This window comes from Accipiter gentilis, chromosome 5, assembly GCF_929443795.1.
Source record: "Accipiter gentilis chromosome 5, bAccGen1.1, whole genome shotgun sequence".
NCBI classification, from domain to species: domain Eukaryota; kingdom Metazoa; phylum Chordata; class Aves; order Accipitriformes; family Accipitridae; genus Astur; species Astur gentilis.
The window spans coordinates 1021360-1041667 of NC_064884.1; the positions used below are offsets into that span (position 1 = coordinate 1021360).

The 20308-nt window shown below is 40.7% G+C and overlaps 2 protein-coding genes across 23 annotated transcripts in view; one reads left to right on the top strand and one right to left on the bottom strand.

Moving 5' to 3' along the window:
• The window catches only part of LOC126038892 (zonadhesin-like), a 151880-nt gene that overhangs the window by 20854 nt on the left and 110718 nt on the right, over positions 1–20308 (bottom strand). The window contains exon 83 of one of the 22 annotated variants that reach the window (XM_049801316.1): positions 9899–9918. The exons of the other annotated variants lie outside the window; for them this stretch is intronic. The gene's annotated coding sequence lies outside the window, so the exon portion shown is untranslated. Of the gene's footprint in view, positions 1–9898; positions 9919–20308 lie in introns of those variants that run through there. 22 annotated transcript variants of the gene reach the window in all.
• ATP12A (ATPase H+/K+ transporting non-gastric alpha2 subunit) lies at positions 1054–19911 on the top strand. Its single transcript, XM_049800095.1, has 23 exons — positions 1054–1090; positions 1570–1763; positions 3255–3314; positions 4173–4376; positions 4960–5073; positions 5232–5366; positions 5903–6020; positions 6687–6955; positions 7823–8021; positions 8508–8617; positions 9357–9491; positions 9754–9946; positions 10406–10581; positions 11628–11764; positions 12484–12634; positions 14649–14817; positions 15555–15709; positions 16332–16455; positions 16760–16905; positions 17532–17665; positions 18615–18716; positions 19384–19475; positions 19659–19911. The coding sequence occupies exons 1-23, from the start codon at positions 1054–1056 to the stop codon at positions 19685–19687; spliced, it is 3183 nt and encodes a 1060-aa protein (XP_049656052.1). The 3' UTR covers positions 19688–19911.

Consider the following 20308-nt stretch of genomic DNA (forward strand, 5'->3'; position numbering starts at 1 on the left):
CTTCATTCATTTTCTTCATTATTCTCCTCCATCTGCTAAGTTCTCACAATAGATAGCAGTTTTCTTTCTCTCCTCGTCTCTCTACTTTTTGGGGATCTGAAAAGCTGAACAGATTTTTGGGTGGGATAAAGACAGGAGGAGGAGGAGGAGAAGGAGGAAAGTGAAGGAAAAATCCCAATAAACCAGATTGTGCATCTTTGGCAAGGTAGAAAAAAATAGAACTTCTTGTAACAGACACGTCCTTTATCTGGGATATGTATCACCAAGGAAATTCAAGTGCTTTAGGAAAAGGATTTCAGACTTTTAGCTCCCCCCAAACTACTCGCCAGCTCTTAGCTTTTCCCTTCGTCAAGATACAATGTCAAGACTTCAACATTCCTCTAATTAAAGGGCATCTGAGGATAAGATGCCACTTTTGAGTTCAGAAAAATATTAAGTAATAAAATGTTCCAATCTCTCCCCCCCCCCCCGCCTTGTTTCCATTACTTGAGCTCTCTGGTTTAGTCTGTATGGAATTAAGATCTTTACTCTCAACTCATCTGAAATATTACCTCTGCAGGACGCCAAACACTGACAAATGCCCTGCAGAGTATGTATGTACTCATTAGACAGACAGCAGCAGCAGCAGCCAAGTTCATCTGGCCCACTAGTAAAGCACACCATCAGATAAGATCCAGTATGACTCTCATAAAGCTCTGATGGTTAATCTGTAAGGAAGCCTGTGAAATGGGGTCAACCAATAGCTCTTCCAAGGCATGGCATGTAGTTTACAAGATAATTAGTATCTGGAACGTTATGATTATAGATGCTGGTAAATTAGCAACACAGGAAGTTTGCCCTTCAGACTACAGTATTAACTTAAAGTTAGGAAACAGCACAACCCCCAAGTCATCAATAAAAGCAAAACATTGTCAGAGGTTTGGCAGCCTCCCTACATTAACAGTTTCCTGCACCTGATAGTAGATAGGCAAAAAAGAGTGAAGAGTTTGCTAACTCCCTGCCAGTTCTGAGCTCTATGTGGAAAGACAGACTTGCTTCTCCTTGGCTGCCAGTATGGTGTTTGCCTCCATTTCTCGCTATGTGATCGAGTGTAAATGCATAAATATGAATGTGTAAATTTCTTTTTCTTTTTTAATTAAAACTGACATCTTTAAGTCATGTATCTAAAAAGCTCCAGGAACAGCCAAGTTATCAATTAATATTTTTTCCCCTCCCCTTTCCTTTTAAAAATCTTTTGCTTTTACACCGATCTCTTCTTGGAGCTGATAAATGACTTAATGCTTTTCACTAGCAGTGCTGAGATCCAGGGCAGTATTCCTACACTTTTATATTAGACCATAAACTACTAAAGGTGTTGCACATCTCTAAAGGAATCACTGTAATTTACACCTGCTGAAGACCTGACCATGATTACTGTAACACACGCTGGAGAGATCTCAGGGTAAGACAGGAACTAGCACTCTTAAGATGCCAGGAGAAAGAGACAGTAGCAATTTGTAGCTTGTCTAAAACAAGTAGATTTGTCAGAGTTTGACTTGTTTGTGGCATTTTTTTACTGCTTCCTTCAAGTCCCAGCAGATGTTCACAGCAATGCCAAAACCTTATTTCTTTTACAGAAAAAGTCCAATGTTTACTCGGTTGAGATCTATGGGACAAAAGATCTGGAAAAACCAGAGATTGGAGATGAAGAGGAGAAGTACAAAGACTTAAAAGGCAACAATAAAAAAAAGAAGGCAGAAGACCTTAAGAAAGAACTGGACCTGGTGAGTGCTGCTAAGCTCCCATTACAGCCAGCAGGACAGCCTCTACCCACTGTCTGAATGAAGTCCGGTGAAGGGGAGTGAAATGCCGATGCACTATCATTTTAACAGAAGACATGCTGCACTGAAAATCCTAACACAGGGAAGGATTTACTTCCTCACGCTCCTGAAGTGTGCCAGAAAAAAGTCGTGCAGGATTCATACCTATAATGAAAGAATGATTCTGGCTTAATTAAGCCACCAATGATACAGATACGTTATCTACCCAAAGAGGAGTTATTCCCCAGATGGAATAACCGTAATCAGTATTTCCTGTGAACCGCCACTTGCATAGTCAGCCAGGAAACAGAGGGAAAGGTAGAAGCACAACATTTTGCTCCAGAGATTTCTAGTAGATCTAAAAGAATGCCTCAGCTTTAAGCAGAGGTTTTCTTCCCCAAACTAACTGCACTGTACTTCAAGGACAGTGCACTAAGCTCAAGAAACCTGTATTTTACTTCTAGCTTGCTAGTGACCTGCTGGCTGATCTTGGAAAAGTTGCTTCCTCTCTACACGTTTCAGTTTCCCAATCTGAAAAAATGAAGCTAATTATACTGACCTCTTTTCTCAATTGCTTTGAGAGCAGCTCAAAGGAGAGGCTGTTTATGGGCTAGATGATATTTCAAAGGTAAGGAAACCCCAAAATGAGCCACCAGCTTACCCACTGTGTTTCCAAGATCTACCCAGTACTAGCTAAATAATTCTCAGTGTATCTGATCTTTGCCACCAGGGGATGTAACATTACTCTCATGTTTCTAAAGAGAAACCAAAGCACAGACAAGTTAATTGACTCATCCAAGTACCAATGAATCATTCTTTGAAAACAATTGTGAGATCTCTCAAATTCTTGGCTTCTAAATCTCAGTTCAGCACAAAATATAATTAGGACAAAGATACCACAGAGGTGTAACTGCAGGGAAAGAAGAGCTTTGAGATTTCCCTCTCCCATACCCTTTTTAACTGTGGTTAGAACCTGCTGCTTCTTTCTGCAAGAATGTGGCAAATAATTTCACATACTCTACCTTGTCAATCAAGTGTAAAGATTGTTGTCACGTGTATTCTGACACCACGCTTTCTTCTATTAACATATTGCCTATGGTACTCAATGCCTGAGTCCTGCAGCACATAAAGAGAAACTCTAAAAGCAGCACAGACTTTTGTGGCAAGCAGTATTAACGTGAAAAGACCACTCTGTTCTTGTGACAGATTTGCTGGAGGAGGGAGCTATTTACAAAAGTACTCTCAAAATCGAAAGAAAATGCCGTCTTCCAATGGAAGATATTTTGCTTATCAATATGCAAATTGCATATTGTCTATTCATGAAAGTGGGATGTCATACTAGCAACTGTATCCATGGTCCGAGATCCAGGCATTTTGAACATTCTCTAGATCCTGAAATAAAAATTTCAACAGTCTGACATTCTGCTCACTATCATTTTCTCTTTTGGAATCCAGGAGGACCACAAACTGAGCACTTCAGAGCTGGAGGAAAAGTATGGTACAAGCATCAACAAAGTAAGTCCATAGGGCATCATTAAAAAACTGCCTGAATCAGTTGCCTTACTTTGCCTCTGGCTTACCCAAAGCTTCCTAGAAGCAGCAGGAAAGCATTCAAATCAACAGACATGCATGAGTATGATGCACTAACTCCCACTAAAGCCTAAACCAGCAAGTTAACATGCAGCCCTGACCTGGATTTAAACTGGAGTTTCTCTCAAGTCTGAAGAAGTCTGATCTACTGTTTTGAAATCAAAACCCCTGCACAAAATGTGATCTCAAAGTTTGTACCAGGACCTCAGTTTTTCTAAGGTTTTTACCTGGTATTTTGATTTCACTACAACTGATTTTTCACCAGCAGCGTCTGTAACAATTTAGAGCAAGAGAGCGTGCTGGAAATGATTTTATCTTGAAGGAAACACTAGATTCGAGAAACTATGCACCCAAGTCCCTTTGACAACTAACATTTGAATATCAAAGCATTGCAACGTGGCCAGAGTATAGACTAGAATTTCAGGAAACCCATAATCTACAAACGTCTTGTGGAAATGCAGAAACAACAGCAAAAGAACTGATGTCTGTTTTTCCACAGCTTTCCCAACACTTAGTACACGTATACTTGTCAGATAACTGACAGAATGAAAACTCCCAATGGACACGGCCCCAAATTCAATGCTCCAGTAACAAAATACTTGTTTCTTCATAGCAGATAACTAATAGTATCAGAAAGTTTGGAAATCAAAGATGCAGGTTACTGCAGCTGATCTGTGACACAAACAACATTCAAGGAAAGAACAGTGTACGAATTTTGTTGCGAGTTGAGATAAAAATCTGTTATTCTGTGACTTCATTTTAAACATGTCATTTACTTTGCAGGGTCTCTCTAGTGCAAGAGCAGCAGAGATTTTGGCTCGGGATGGTCCCAACTCACTCACTCCTCCCAAAGCTACCCCTGAAATCATTAAGTTCCTCAAGCAGATGGTGGGAGGGTTTTCCATCCTCTTATGGATAGGAGCTGTCTTCTCCTGGATTTCATTTGGCATTCAGCTTGCCCAGGGATCTGAATCACCCTTTGACAATGTAAGTAGTTGAATAACCACAAAGTATTTGACCCTTTGACAATCTAAGTAATTGAAATACTACTTCACAGTTACTCAGTAACTACAAGGAGGCTTTTTATTCTTTCAGGACTCTCCCTCTACTACTGAACATTTCTGATAAATGCTCAAATACCTGACATACCACTTCTGTCCAAGAGTGTCTCTCCAAAGGTTTTATAACCACTCCATAATCATAATACTTGAGTACTCATAAGAGCAATATTGGAAGTCCACAAAGGACTCCGGAGTCTTTGACTCCAATTCCCTTATGAGTTACACTCTGCTAGGAATATTATTTGTTCAGGTTTGTGTCAGGTATAGTTTGGAGAAGGCTTTTAGAGAGACGGGAAACTTGCTATTAAAAGCCCTTTTCATACTCAAAAAGCTTTACTTGACCATTAGCAGGGCAAAACTTGAAAGTTCTTTTCTTAAACTATCTTTTAACCTGACCAATACCTCATTTTAAGAGTCTCCTGAAACAATACAGAACTGTGATTTATTCTAGCAGAGAAATCGCTGAACACTTATCTTAAATTAACTGAATTATATCTTTTATTGATTAGCTCTACCTTGGAGTAGTCCTGGCACTGGTTGTCATCCTCACTGGTATCTTCGCTTACTATCAAGAAGCTAAAAGCACAAACATCATGGCTAGCTTCAGTAAAATGATTCCACAGGTGAGAACAACCAATGCATTTCACTTGAGGTAAAAGTTCCATTTTAATACTGCACCTTGGAATGACAAAAGCACAATAAGCCCAACTTGAACATACCTCTTGGTACGAGGTTTAGAGGATGGCACAACGCTAATTTTTGTCACACTTATGTCTTTCAGCAAGCTCTTGTCATCAGAGATGCAGAAAAGAAGGAACTGTCAGCAGACCAGCTGGTGGTTGGAGACATCGTGGAAATAAAGGGTGGAGACAGGATCCCAGCAGACATTCGTCTGATCTTTGCTCAGGGTTGTAAGGTAAACAGTACTTTGAAGCAGGGAAAGCGGAAAAACATGGTTTAGAGACTTTTATTGCATATAAAGAATTTCTGCGCACCCAAGTTATTAGAGCTTTAATAAGACATGATCTAATTAAATCTTAGAATGCAGAAGCTACACTATGATGCTCAGCTCACCTAGGACTAATACCTCCTCTCCCTGAACATCAAAAGAAGCCATTAGGTCCATACCACGTTCTAGCAATGCTTTTCGCCAGGACAGAGGCAGAAATACCAAAACAGTATTAAGTGTTTCCAAAGACCTGGAGACAGATCTTCAAACCACGTTTTCTTTCAGGCTCCTACCGAAAATCCCACCGATACACACACACACAACATTGACCAAACTGAACATTAGAGAGTCTCTCAGTGACTACGGCGACTCTCTCAGAGAAAAGGCACCGAGAGATTATGGCCCTATCACCGATTATTAAATGTGCTGCCACCTTGCCTTCTGGGCTAGACATAACTGCATATTACTAACTTTAATATGGGCATGTCTCCATTTCATTAAAGGTGGACAATTCTTCACTCACAGGGGAATCAGAACCACAGTCTCGTTCCTGTGACTTCACCCATGAGAACCCTTTGGAGACCAGGAACATTGCATTCTACTCCACCACCTGTGTGGAAGGTGCGTACAGGCAGAGCAAAGGGCCTCCAGAAATGGCACCTCTGCAGTGTGCTGCATAATACTGCTAACTCGTTTTAAGCAATTCTGCTTCAAGGAATTCCAGAAAGGTTTAATTGCTCATAGGAAATTATTGTCCCAAGCACACCAAAACAAAGCCTTAAGTACTGGGCTGGTCATACTTAGTATCAACCAACGAGACATTTGTTTTAACACCTAGCCTGGTTACAGGTGCAACAATCGATTAATTGCGGTTTCCTTGTGGTCTTTCCATCATTATCTTCAGGAATGTCAAGTTGCAGACGTCTCTGAGTACTTGTGGATGCTTCTGTGTTAAGGGCTCTGCACACATAGAAGTGTTGTTCTTGCTCTCAGCACTAAAGGGTATGTCTGTCACACCTGACAGACTATCAGCTACAAGACCTTACAATGCCCAGGATAACACCTCATTCCTACTGCAATACAAGCGAAAAAGACTAATTAGTGAAAATAGTTTACATGTTTCTTTCTCTTCACCAACAGAGCGGTAAGATTTCTAAGGGGAAGAATTGCATTCTGGTGTGAAATCTCAGTCACTTTAAGGCTAAGAAGGGTCTTCGTCAATCAGTACTGGGCACAGAAGACAGGACTAGTCTCTACTAGAGCTGATAGTCTTTTATTTCTCTGCAGGCACTGCTACTGGCATTGTAATCAACACTGGGGATCGCACTGTCATCGGGCGGATTGCCTCCCTTGCATCGGGAGTAGGAAATGAGAAAACACCCATTGCTATTGAGATAGAACATTTTGTCTACCTGGTGGCAGGAGTGGCCATTTCCATTGGTGTTCTTTTCTTCATTATATCTGTTTCTATGCAAAACAAGATTCTAGACTCCATCATCTTTCTAATTGGTATCATTGTGGCAAACGTGCCAGAGGGACTGCTAGCCACAGTAACGGTAAGTCTACGTTTGAATTCACTGGTTGCCACTGTAGTTCCTTGGTCATTACCACTATTCATCACTCCTAAGTTCATTACAGTGCAACACTAAGCAGTGAAGAACAGATTATCTTTTAAGTAACTTGGCTGAGTTGAGTTTGAAATAAGGGTGGGTTTTTCCATGAAACTGAAAGGATAAACATTTCGTTTGAGAATTCTGGCATAACTGAGCCATTAGTCTTAAAAGCTGCAGCACCAGTTTCAAACCAGTTTGAAATAAGGTTCTTCAAGTACTGTTCTCCCTCATTTGCTAACCAGTAGAATGATGTGACTCATTTCCCCACAACCTGTTCCTATTTGGAAATGAGGATATTGTACTCTAAAAGTCACATGAAAATTCCACTAACACAAAGAAGGCATCACTAAAATCTCTGGCTGGGAAGCAGCACACCTGCTAAACACTGTTAGCTCTGAAGTACACCAAAAACGAACAAACAGCCATACTGCAATAATGAAGAGAATCATTTCAGGATTCATTAAGCTGGCGATTAGGCACTCCCCCCGCATTGTAGGTTCTTCCATCTAAACCAGCCTCTTAACTGATATGACATTCTTATTTTTATCACCAGGCAAGCAGGTTCCTCTCAGCAGCAAATGTACTTGTGCTAGTTACAGCCAAACCTCTGACCTTAATAATGTTATTAAAAAAGGAAAAAAACAAAAAGCAAAAAAAAAAAAAGCACTGCAGTCAACCTAAAGATAATTTTAAAAAAAAAGTTCTCTTCCAAAAAAAAAAAAAAAAAAAAAATTGACACAAAATACCTCATTGCATCATTCTGTAACTCTACCTCACTAACAGCGAGCTGAACTTCTTTACTTCTGCCAGGTGAGTCTGTCTCTGACAGCCAAGCGGATGGCAAAGAAGAACTGCTTGGTGAAGAACTTGGAAGCTGTAGAAACACTTGGTTCTACCTCTATCATCTGTTCTGACAAGACAGGGACCCTCACACAAAACAGGATGACTGTTGCTCACCTCTGGTTTGATAACCAGATCTACTCAGCTGACACCAGTGAAGATCAAACAAGTAAATATGGCAACGGGGGGAGCTGGGAAGGGGCAACTACTTGGATCAAACCTGTGATGTTTCATACCCACCGGCTCTCAAACTGATGTCAATGGGAATGTCTTTTGATAGCTAAACCAGACATGTCTTCCTTCTACACACAAGTGCAGTGTGCAACAGCAAAGTCCCTTCTTAGTCATGTAGAGATGTGAAAAAAAGAATATTTGAACTCCACTCACAGAAAGGAAGTCTGGAGAAGGTTCTAATCCAGATCCTTTTGCTGTCAGTAAATTTAGTAGGGAACTAAACAAAGAAACATACTCTAAGCAACTTTGCCAGAACTGCTGACTGACAGATTTAAAGGTTTGTGTCAAATTGTTTTTCCGTAACAGAATCTCTCGAAAGAACAATTCCGCAAGTAATTCAATCCTGTTGTTTCAAACTTAAGCTTCTATTTCTGTCATGTAATATGCTAAAGGATGCAACGTGTATTTTGCTTCCTCTCAGCCCAGCCTTTTGATCAAAGTTCTCCATCATGGACAGCATTATCAAAAATTGTAACTCTCTGCAACCGGGCGGAATTCAGACCAGGACAGGAGAATCTCCCAATAATGAAGGTACTGTCTATCATCAGCTTATTTCTCTTCCTCTGAAAGAACAATACATAGGTGGTGTTCTGTTTGGCTTTAGTGATCGCCTCCACTTTACCATGACAGTCTTCTAAGTTACTATTTACAGTAGTATTACTGCTATACACTTGGAAAAAGTTTAAGACAGGGAAGAAAACCCACACATCCAAGGGCAACTGTCCCTACAAGGAAAAAGGCAATTCAAGTAGCAAGAATTTTTACACTAGTAATTACTAGACTACTAATTTAATATAGCAAAATAGAAAAGGTAAACATGCCTTAATGAATGTCTTTACACACAACCGCTGAAGGTAGTGAATTCTGGTGACTAGACTACCAGAACAAACCCCTACTTTCTACTGTTTACTCCATCAGTGCCTTCCTCAGTCATTGGATTTTGTGCATCAGTTAGCTCACCTGTACATGCCTGCTGCTACCCTACAACTGCATTACAAAGCTGCCACACAAACCTGAAAGCGATCACAAATCTTGCGCTTTCGCAGAATCAAACCCTAATTTTATCTCTGTGCTGTAGCTTAGTTGTAGCAGCAAGTGCAAAACAGTTGTCCCAAGTTTTTACTGTAATAATTTTCCCTGACAACTTGAATATAGCAACGTAGATTCACTGCTGCTTAAGCCTACAACATGTTATAGAATCATGCAAGCTCTCCTGATGGAAGGGCAGAAGTATACGTGCTATAAGCTGTTTGTTCTTTTGCGCATACAGAGAGTTGTGGTAGGTGATGCCTCTGAAACAGCTCTGCTGAAATTTGCAGAAGTCATTTTGGGTGACGTCATGGATATTAGAGCGCGGAACAAAAAAGTAGCTGAAATTCCTTTCAACTCTACCAACAAATTCCAGGTGTGTCTCATTTTTGGAAATTATGCCAGATTGTTTCCAGCTTAAACCGTTTCTATCATTGGGTCTAACACAACTATCTGTAACCTGGAAGTCTTAATGGAGTAATTCAATGACAGAGGAAATTTAAGCTATAATAAATATAGTTCATTCTGTTTGATGGAACATATGATATCCTCATGGAAAAGAGGAAAAGTTACTTCTATGCAAAGTTACCAAAACTAGACGCAAGCGAAGATCATGTATTCGTATTTGTGGCACACAGCTTTCCATTCATGAGACTGACGATCCCAAGGACAAACGCTTTCTGCTGGTGATGAAAGGTGCCCCAGAGAGGATTTTAGAGAGATGTAGCACCATCATGATCAACGGCAAGGAAGAACCACTGGACAGCGAAAAGGCAGAAGCTTTCCAAACAGCATACATGGAGCTGGGGGGCATGGGAGAGAGAGTGCTGGGTGAGTCCAACTAGAGGGACTATCAGAAAACTGGGGTTTAAAATGGGAGTTTAAATCTTGGTACAATCCACTGCGTATGGACTTCATTCTTCTTGCAGTAGAGTTGAAAAAGGAAAGTGTACAGGCACCTAAGCAGAATGTTAAAGCCACACTGATGTGCTGTAAGCTCTCTGTGGCAGGGATGCCCTTACTGCTCTATACTGATGTTGATCTGCCTAGTCCACAAAGGAAAACACTCTTCCATGCTGGCAGTATCACTAGCTTTGCCACGTGAAACACCAACTCTACGTGAACTCTGATGTGAAGGTTACAATGGCAGGTTAAAAAAACCTCCATAAAAAGCTAATGGTTAATGCTCTGTAGTTCTATGGACAAGAGCAAAGCCTGATGTTACATAGCAAGCTCTCCTCTTTCTCCCACTATTTCCTGTACGTCACATCAACCTAAGTTTCCTTCCAGGTTTCTGTCATTTGTACCTGCCTGAAAATGAGTTTCCAGATACCTACCCATTTGACACAGATTCCATGAACTTCCCAACGTCCAACCTGTGCTTTGTTGGGCTCTTATCTATGATTGACCCACCCCGGTCCACAGTGCCAGATGCCGTCTCAAAATGCCGCAGTGCTGGGATCAAGGTAGGGATTTTACAATGAAAAATACAGTGATTCTACAGAAATACTCATGATAATACGGCTTTTAAGATCTTCCACCACACTGTTATTAAGTATCTTTCTAGCAACAGCTACCAAACCCCTAAACGTTCCTTAATACCATTCTACAAGTGTAACTTAAAGAAACTACTTGAAGGTCCTGAGAGGCAAAACAGTTCAATTTAAGTGGGTATCAGATTACAGGAAGCACATGGAACCCACAAACTGGAAATCCAAATTTGGAGAAACTCAGATACTGTCTCATCAGATCCATTTCTAGAATATGCAAACCATGCCAGCTAGAATTACTTGCTTGTAAACAGAGTGAGGTAACAGAAAAAATTCTTGAAAAGGCATTAGGACACAGGGCTACACCTGTTACGAACTTTTATGCATCGGGATCGCTAATCTCAAAACTGTTCAAGTTGAATCTGAAGCAGTGATTCTCCTAATTTCGCTCCTGGGGACCCACAAGTAAACCTTCAGCTTAGGCAGAGGAGCAATCTAGCAAAATAAAGGAAAAATGGTATTTGGAATTAACGATCTCAGATGAGATGAATCCCAAGTCCCAACCCTGATGAAATTTTCTGTAGTCTGAAGACAGACCTGGCAATTGGCAACTCTTCTTCAAGAAAAACAAGAAACAACTGTGTCTTATCTGTCAAGACACCTCAGTCACAAAGATCCATTTTAAGATGCAATATTCTAACGAACTCTCTCCTTCGAGTATACATAATATAAATTCTTACATAAAGGCTTCTTTATTCTGCATTATTCTAACCTTGTTGCCTGTGACAAGTTCTTCCTTTACAGCCCTGATAAAATAGGTCCAATAACAAGAGGTAGAGATCAGATGTCAATACAGAGCTAAGTAATCAATAGTAATAATCTGTCATTGTTATGTACGTAGCACAGCTTTCCAAGTTCAGATTCTAAACTGCTTCCTGGTCTACAACAATAGATATTTCACCTTATCTCACTCCAGCCATTGCATATACATTTGTCACACTGAGTGCTTGTCCCTTCCTCAGGTTATCATGGTCACTGGCGATCATCCAATCACAGCTAAGGCCATTGCCAAGAGCGTAGGCATCATTTCAGCCACCAGCGAGACGGTGGAAGATATTGCTAAGCGCCTCAACATTCCTGTTGAGCAAGTCAATAGACGGTAAGAGCAAACAGAGTACAGGGGATACCTACGAGTTCATTTTCTGAAAGCTCTACCTTCTCCCTCCACAATGCTTTTATAGCCCGTTTCTACGTCATGGCTGCTTTTTGCTTTTCTCTTTCTTGCTACGATCCCAGCCATTGTATCCATTCAACATATCATCTCTATCTAAATAACTATGTGTCTAGATCAGTGGCTCTCACCTTCACTAGCCCTTGAAAAAAGTCCTAGCAAATTATACTTTGCAGATCATGTTGGACTTTGCTGTCACTGCCCATTTGACAAAACACAGATATACGAAAAACAAAATTCAGAATCACACGACCTAAGGACCATCAGTCCAAATTCCTCTTTCACCCATTGAATCTGAAAAGAAAAACCTCATAAGACAAAGATAAAAGCTCTTTACAGAAAAGAGGTCTTCCTCCTCCACTGCCCCACCCTCCCACTCAGAGTCCTCTTTAAAATACATTTTCTGCTGTTATGTCTGCTCAGGAGGAAGCTTCAATTACTCCCCTCTGTATCTAGGTAACTGTAATTCACTCTGCATTTGTACAGTGGCTTTCATTCAACACCTGCTGATTAACAACTAATGGTTCTGAAATTAACTCAATTTGCTGCCTTCCTTACTATCAAGCCACATACATTCTATGAGTGCACGATTTTCATCTAAGGCTTTGGATTTGAAAATTTACCCAGCTTTCCTATGGCTCTTGCAGAGAAGCTACAGCAGCAGTAGTTAATGGGATGGAGCTGAAGGATATGAGCTTGCAGCAGCTGGATGAAATCTTGTGTAACCACTCAGAGATAGTCTTTGCTCGGACATCACCCCAACAGAAACTGATCATAGTTGAAGGCTGCCAAAGGCAGGTGAGCAAGAGGTGTAAAAAGTTACACACAGATATGGCTATAGGGCATTCGTGAGACAGTAGCTTTCCACAGATATCGTCCTCAAGGTGAAAGGGTGGGAGCCAGTTTCCAACGCTCTCTAAGCTCTGTTTGTGCTCTTTTCACTGTGCGAGAACATTATCTAACAGATTGCCACAAACACTGTCAGGACAGCATCCAAGCTACTCAAATTCCTGTCACAGACTCTGAACTCATATTGAAAAAATGAGCTTTTCCTAAGTTTGATTAACTTGGAGCTGTACTGAGGGTCTGTCTTTTGCATATAATTCTGAGATGCTGCTGCTGTGCTGCACATAAAGCCTCCTGGGCAAAGACTGTATGCTGTTTGGGAAGGAGCCTTCCCTCAGGAATTCTTTAAACCCAGATAAAAGCAACATGTTACCACATCCTCTCATCTTATCTCTTGTGGCCATTTAGACCTATGCACTTCCCGCCCACAGGAATGTTTAGAGGTGAAGGTATGAATCCCACAAAACGTCATAGCATGATTTATGTAGGACCAAGCCTTATCTGTATTACTTTCAAAGACTGTAGAACAACCCACAGAAAGCAGGATTAAAGAGAGTTTGTCCCATCCATGGGCAATATTATGTAAAGGAGCATGGAGTACAGCCAGCACAAGAGGCAGAAGAGAAATAAATGACATGTAGAGAGCATATACACTACTTCTGTGCCTGAACTTCGAAGAGGTGATGCGGCACAAGACGTTATTTTATTTTTCTAATTACAGCAGAGCTAAGCTTTCCAATCAACATTATCAGCTCTTTGGGTTTAAGCCTGAACTGCTTTTAGGAGAGTTAAAAAAAAAAAAAAAAAAAAAAAAAAAAAAAGAGAGTGTGTGTGTGTGTAAAATCTTTCAATTTCATCTCTCTCATTTTCTTTTTGAATGGCCTTTGGTAGACAGGGGGTAAATGTGTTCTGCACTGCTTAGACACCCACGCTCCCCATAGATTTGGCTCTTTAGAGGACGAAAAGGAACACCCTCCATGCCTCAACTCGAGCCAGTCAGTCTACATGCTATGTTTAGTACTTAGAGCTTATAAGCCCTTCTGTACATGGCATTATTTATAGGTAGTGACACTATGCTAAATCCCCACAGGGACAGGACATTCAGTATTTGTATTAATCAGTTTGTCAGGCTTTTTCCCCACTCGGAACACTCTGTATTGCTATCAAGCCATGAACTTTTGCATCAACTAGAACAGGACCTTTAGCTGCAGTAGATGGTTTCATTGTAAGATAACAAAGAAACTGAGTTGAATAATCAGTTTTCCATCTTTTGGATCATTAGCTCAATTCTAGCATAGACTGGCAATGACCAGAAGTTGTTGGGATAAGGGTAAGAATGATCTCTAACTGAAGACTTGCATAATTTACAATTAAGATGAGAACGGATTCATTCTATAAGTACTTCAAAAAAAGAAAAAAAAGGGGGGGGGGAAGAAGAGCGCAGAGAGAGCGCAGAGAGAAGAAAAAAAAGACAAGGACAGAACATGTTGTGTCAACTGAATCTCTTACAAGTGCCAGAGATGAGCCTGGGTCTGCTCAGACAGGGATAGACCATACACATATAGACAGCTGTCTAAATTTTTAAGTCCCCTTCTATTCCACAGAAAGAAATGATCAGATTAATAGCATTTTAAGTGCATCTAATTTAGATGCCTGCTCTTTAGAATGTAGTAAATCGTATTCCTGAATTTCCTGTTTCTCTCTATTATGAAGGCAGTCTAGATGACAAAGCTCGGATACAGACATCTATCACACAGAAGTGTGAGGTTGCTGCATTAATCCTACCTAGTGTCTTTCTAATCACTAGCTGTGTTTTATGCGGGTACAAAGACGATTCAGAACTTCATATCAACATCTTTCTTCTAGAGATTTAAACACAGGGAGCGTGCCGAGAGTAGACTGTCCTTAGAGCAAGATAGCACCATCTCCTCAAAAACCCCACATCTGAATCTTTTGTGTGTTCCAGGGAGCAGTTGTTGCCGTGACTGGAGATGGAGTCAATGACTCGCCCGCTCTTAAAAAAGCGGATATTGGAATTGCTATGGGCATTGCTGGTTCTGACGCAGCTAAAAATGCAGCTGATATGGTACTGCTGGATGATAACTTTGCTTCTATTGTCACAGGAGTGGAGGAAGGTAAAAATAACGTTGCTACCCCCTTTCTTAGCTGAAAGCTGCTGACAGCCATGCAGCACTGGTGGGTTATCCTGATCCTTTCCCTCCTTTTTTCTTTCTGGATTTCAAAATGTGATTTTGGTATTTGGAAAAAACAGTAATCAGTTCCATTTATAGACACATGACAAAAAGATAAGAAGAAAATCATCCCCCTCTCTCACACATAGCATCGGTCTGCTATTGCTGCTTGTGCGAGCTCTAGGCAAAAGTAATTCCCATCTTGTTCCTATGCAGTTCTGAGCCCACAAAGATACAAACTGTTTTTTCTACATTTTCACTCTGTTACTTGCTCACACATCACCATCGCTGTGCTGCACCTATGACAGCAACACACGTTCCACTCTTCTTTCACCATAAAGAGCTTGTGGTTTCCATTAAAACTACAGTGTATTGTGGAATGGGACTTTTTCCTCAATCTTTCTCATTTAAAGAGATCTTTTATTTCCCCTTGAATTTTCCTTTTATTTTCACTTGAATTTTCAGAAGGCTCTAAGGGAAGGTAGGTTAGTTTAAAAAAAAAAAAAAAAAAAAAAAAAAAAAAAAAAAAAAAAAAGCCCCAAACGCACGAGGAAACAGATGAGAAAAGCAGACATAAGCAGTAAATGTTTTTACTTCATTTAGTTAAAAATTGAACTTTCTTCTGGAAAACACTGTCGGCAATTAGCTTTTACAGAAGTGTTTGCTTCCTTTTCCCCCAGGCCGCCTGATCTTTGACAACCTAAAGAAAACCATTGCCTACACCCTGACTAAGAATATTGCTGAGCTCTGTCCCTTTCTCATCTACATTATTGCCAGCATTCCAATGCCCATTGGCACTATCACCATCCTGTTCATTGACCTGGGCACAGACATTGTAAGTTGGCGTCTTCTGAGTTATTTTCTGCTGAAATATCATGACAAGTGAGAGGGGCTGGGTGCAAAGGGACACGCAGAACACTGGAAGATTTAGTTGCCTTACCCTGCGGCTGAATAGCAAGGTAGTAAAAGAGTAGAGGGCTTAGATTAAAAGCAGCCAGGTAGAGAGAAAGAAGAGTAGAAAAAAAACCCGCAGAGGGGGAGCAGAAAGAAAAGACTTCTGATCCATGCTGACAAGCAAAACTCAGCAGTGTGCAAAACAACAGTGTGTTTCAATCACGAGATCATAGAGATTGCTGCAGTCAGTACAGGGATGAATACCAGACATCTCATCAGAGCCCAGTCCAAGCGATCTGAAAGACCCTTTAATGTTTTCAGTATTCTCGAGCCCTTTGTATTGTCATATAATCATCAGACCTATGAAACAGTTTCAGACTTCCCTCAAATCTTTTATACACATCAAGAGAATGCTACACAGATCCTTCTTTCATTTGCTCTGTGTATACCGAAAAGGCAGGGTATATCAACAGAACCACTTGAGAACCGAAACTTTTCTGAGAAGCATCTGAAAAGCAGATAAATGTTGCCACCAAGGCTCTAATGGTTTATTTCTGTTGTAGATCCCCTCTGTCGCATTAGCCTACGAAAAAGCTGAAAGCGATATTATGAACAGGAGACCTCGTAACAAAAGGAAAGACAGGCTGGTGAACCAGCAGCTCGCTGTATACTCCTATCTGCAGATCGGTAGGTTGGCCTGTTCTCTGAAACGCTATCTTGTATCAGCAAACCAAGACAGAGTCAAGTTGATTCATTTTTTAGAAAAGGGGGAGCTGAAACTCAACTCCTTCCTCTGCCTTTCTAGGCAAACTTACTAACTCCCTTCTGTTGCTCATTATTCAACAATACAACAGGCTTTGAGCTCTAAAACTACCTTTAGACTCATGGCAAGTTCCATGCCATACGAGAGAGATCAACACTGATATCCGGCACACTCCCCAGCGCTCCTAAATTTTGCTTATTCCTCACTCCTACCTCTTTAATTTTGCAGGCATCATGCAGGCAGTGGGAGCCTTTGTAACCTATTTTACCGTGTATGCTGAACAAGGTTTCCTACCTTCCACGCTGCTTGGTGTGCGAGTGGACTGGGAAAACAACGCCATTAATGACTTTGAGGATTCATATGGACAGCAATGGGTAAAGCAGCACTGAAACATCCTTGCACTGGCTCTCATCCAAGAGTTTCTTAAAAATTCTATACTCTCCTCCAAAAGAAAGGATTAGGGAACGAGGGAGAGATTTAAACACAAAAATCTCAGGATAGACTCTTTAGAGCTTCCTGCCACCTAGCTCTTTCACTTAGAGTCCATTATTTCATTCATTCTTCTACAGTTTGCCACCTTCTGATTCAAAGCCTCTAGAGATGCACCTTCTTCTCTGGACTTCATGTTTAGACCCATCATAATCTCTCAGCCCTGCCTGCTTCTGAACAGCACTACTGTGAAGTACTTCACAGACTCTCCCTCCCCCTTTCACTCTTCATTCCCCCTCATTCATTCTGCAGAAATCACAAGGCACAGACACCATTAATAAATCAATATAAATACCTCCTTACACCAGGCTCGTGCCTCAGCCTCATGACTCATCCACAGTAACTGGCGGACTAGAACAAGTAGCCAAACTCTGATCATTATGTATCTAAATCTGGAATAAGTCTGCATTTACACCTTAGTAACTGAAATCCTGCTACCAAGGTTTGCAGTCACTTGCACAAGATATGAGTGTCTGATATAACACTATTTGATTTTTCCTTCGCTTTGCAGACTAAATACCAGAGGATGTACCTACAGTGGACTGGCTACACTGCCTTTTTTGTCAGCATCACAATTCAGCAAGTTGCTGATTTGATCATCAGGAAAACACGAAGAAATTCCATTTTCCAGCAGGGTCTTTTCAGGTAAATTTTGCAGATTCTTCCCCTGACATATAAGAGGATAAGTTAGCCTACTCCTAATTTTAGAAAAAGGTTAGCTCAGTGATTTAGCCCACTCACATTCAGTCTTTGAACAAAAACTAAATCTGGCTTCAAGCAATCGCAAATCTCGAACATTTTATTACACCTCCCCCCATTCCCTTTCCTACTTCATGATACGTGTTTTCCTTAAAGAAAGACGTTGTATTTGTTACTCTGAAAACGCATCAGCTTAAAACTCACTCTCCATTCATCAAAGTGCTTACCACAAAAAAAAGGGAGTTTCATCTCTAGATTATTTTCTTAAATTCTTTATGTAGTTATCAATAGATAGTGCATTCGGACTTATCCAAGATAACTTTAGCCACTGAGGAGGTACGCGCTAGTCAAACTCTCTAAGATAGGTTGGCTCCCCTCTGCAAACCACTCTGCACCCTTCGATCCCATGGAAGCCAGGGAGTTAAAAATATCTATTGGGATGGAGGCCACACTTAGAAGCTGGTGTTTAGTCAGAGTATTTCTGATAGGAAAGCAAATTGTTTTCCTTTCTTTATCTGCAGGTACAGAGCCTACACTTATGTGTATTTCCTTCTTATGTTTACATTTGAGTCACAATGCGCACATTCACAGTGCAACTAGAAGACATGACTAATGGGCACTGCACGTCTACCTAAAGCTTGCTTTAATCTAGGTAGGTCAGGAATGCTACAAGGAAAGACACAGGCACATGCAACGTAAGACAGTGCTACAGAGTCTACCACTCGTCTCATGCTGCTGTCTCTGCAGTGCTCATCAGCTGAGGCAGATCATTCAAGCCAGCTACCAGAGCACAACCACAACTCTGAAAGTGGCACAGCCTTTGCATTCTGCGGTGGCATCAGGTTTTTATATGTGGACACAGGCATGTAACCCTTCCTCTTTGGTTTTCTTGTAGGAACAAAGTCATCTGGGTAGGTATATTTTCCCAGATAGGAATTGCTCTGATTCTTACCTATGGTCTTGGACATGTTACAGCCCTGAACTTCACACCGCTGAGGTGAGTTTGGATGCCAGCTTACTTCTCTTGCCCTCCATGTATAAACACACATGGACTTACCATTCTGCCACAAACAGACAAACGGGGGCAGGATGCCCATGCAGCACAATTCAAGGATAAATATTTAACAATATTCATTGTGAAGAACAGGGTGCACAATTTCTTGACCAAAAAGGGCATTATTTTCATAGTTTCCGATAAAAAAAAGCACTACTTTTTCCACTAGATTTACTACTGAGGATCCAGAATCCTACTTGTGTAGAACAAACATTTTAATATTTTTTCCAGGATCCCCAATATTTTGGTGAGATTAGATAGCACTTTACTTAATTTTATGCAAGCAACTTTTATTTTAAATATATCACTGTCAGAAATGTTCCATTTTTCTACCATCTTCAGAGACTGTAATACCACCAGGCAACATTTCCTTCTGAATAGTACCTGGAATAAATTAATTCAGTAACTACTTAAGATTGGGAGGCATACATGCACATCAACTTATTTCTAACCATTTGAGTGCTTAAATTAAGAAGAAAAAAAAAAATAAAAAGAAAAAAAAAGCAGCCAGATTCTCTTTTAGTGATACCAAATAGCATAGACAGAGACCTCAGAAATTCAGCTGAGGGGTTAGATGCTTCTGAATGAGAACCTCTTCTCCCACTCCCAGGTTTCAGTATTGGTTTGTGGCTGTACCATTCGCCATATTGATATGGGTCCATGATGAAGTCCGCAAGCTGTTTATCAGGAGATACCCAGGAAGTAAGTAGATTTTTCTAGTTTAGTGTTTTAACGCAAGGTGTCCTTTCCTACCCTTTCACTCATACACCTACCTTAGCTGCTGCTGACAGGTGGACTGCTTAAAAATGGACCATTTGTTCCCAATAGTTACTTTTCCTTTCTGAGGAAAAAATAACCGATTTCCCTGCCTCTCTCCTGCTGCAGGCTGGTGGGACAAGAACATGTATTATTGAAACAATCATTATCACTGGTCGTCTTCCTCCTTGTGGAGAGCTTCTTCCCCACCTGACACAGCCTCTGCTGCTGCTTTAATGTCTTGTCTGTGCAATATCAAGCATGGGTTCGCCTCATGAGAGGGTGAAGAAATTTCATGAATTTAATGAAGAAATAAGGACTTTAGAGGTTGATAAGTTACCTCCCACTGTACTGTAAAGCTGACACTTGTCTAGAAATTGAAATGCTACCTATTTTTGTAACAAGCACAATTTTCCCTCATTCAAAGATGAACTTGGAGAGCACTCTGAGAGGAAAACACGTGTAAAGGAAAAAAAAAAAAAGGACAGAAAATCCATATGATCTAAGGCATTAATTTGCACTAAAAGTGTTGGTTTTGCTGATTTTCTTTTTTTGGTGGAACTGAATTCCAAGTGAGTACATACATAGATCTGCATTACCTTACTAAGGATAGAAATGCTGTATAGGAGTAATTTGATAATAAAACTTTTTCCAGAAAACAGTTCTCCATCTTATTTTCTTATAAAGACTTAGAGAAACTGAGTGGAACAGGAAAGGACCTAACTTCTGTCAGGTCAAAGAGGAAAGAAGTGCACAGCTGCTTTTTCTGCCCCCATTAA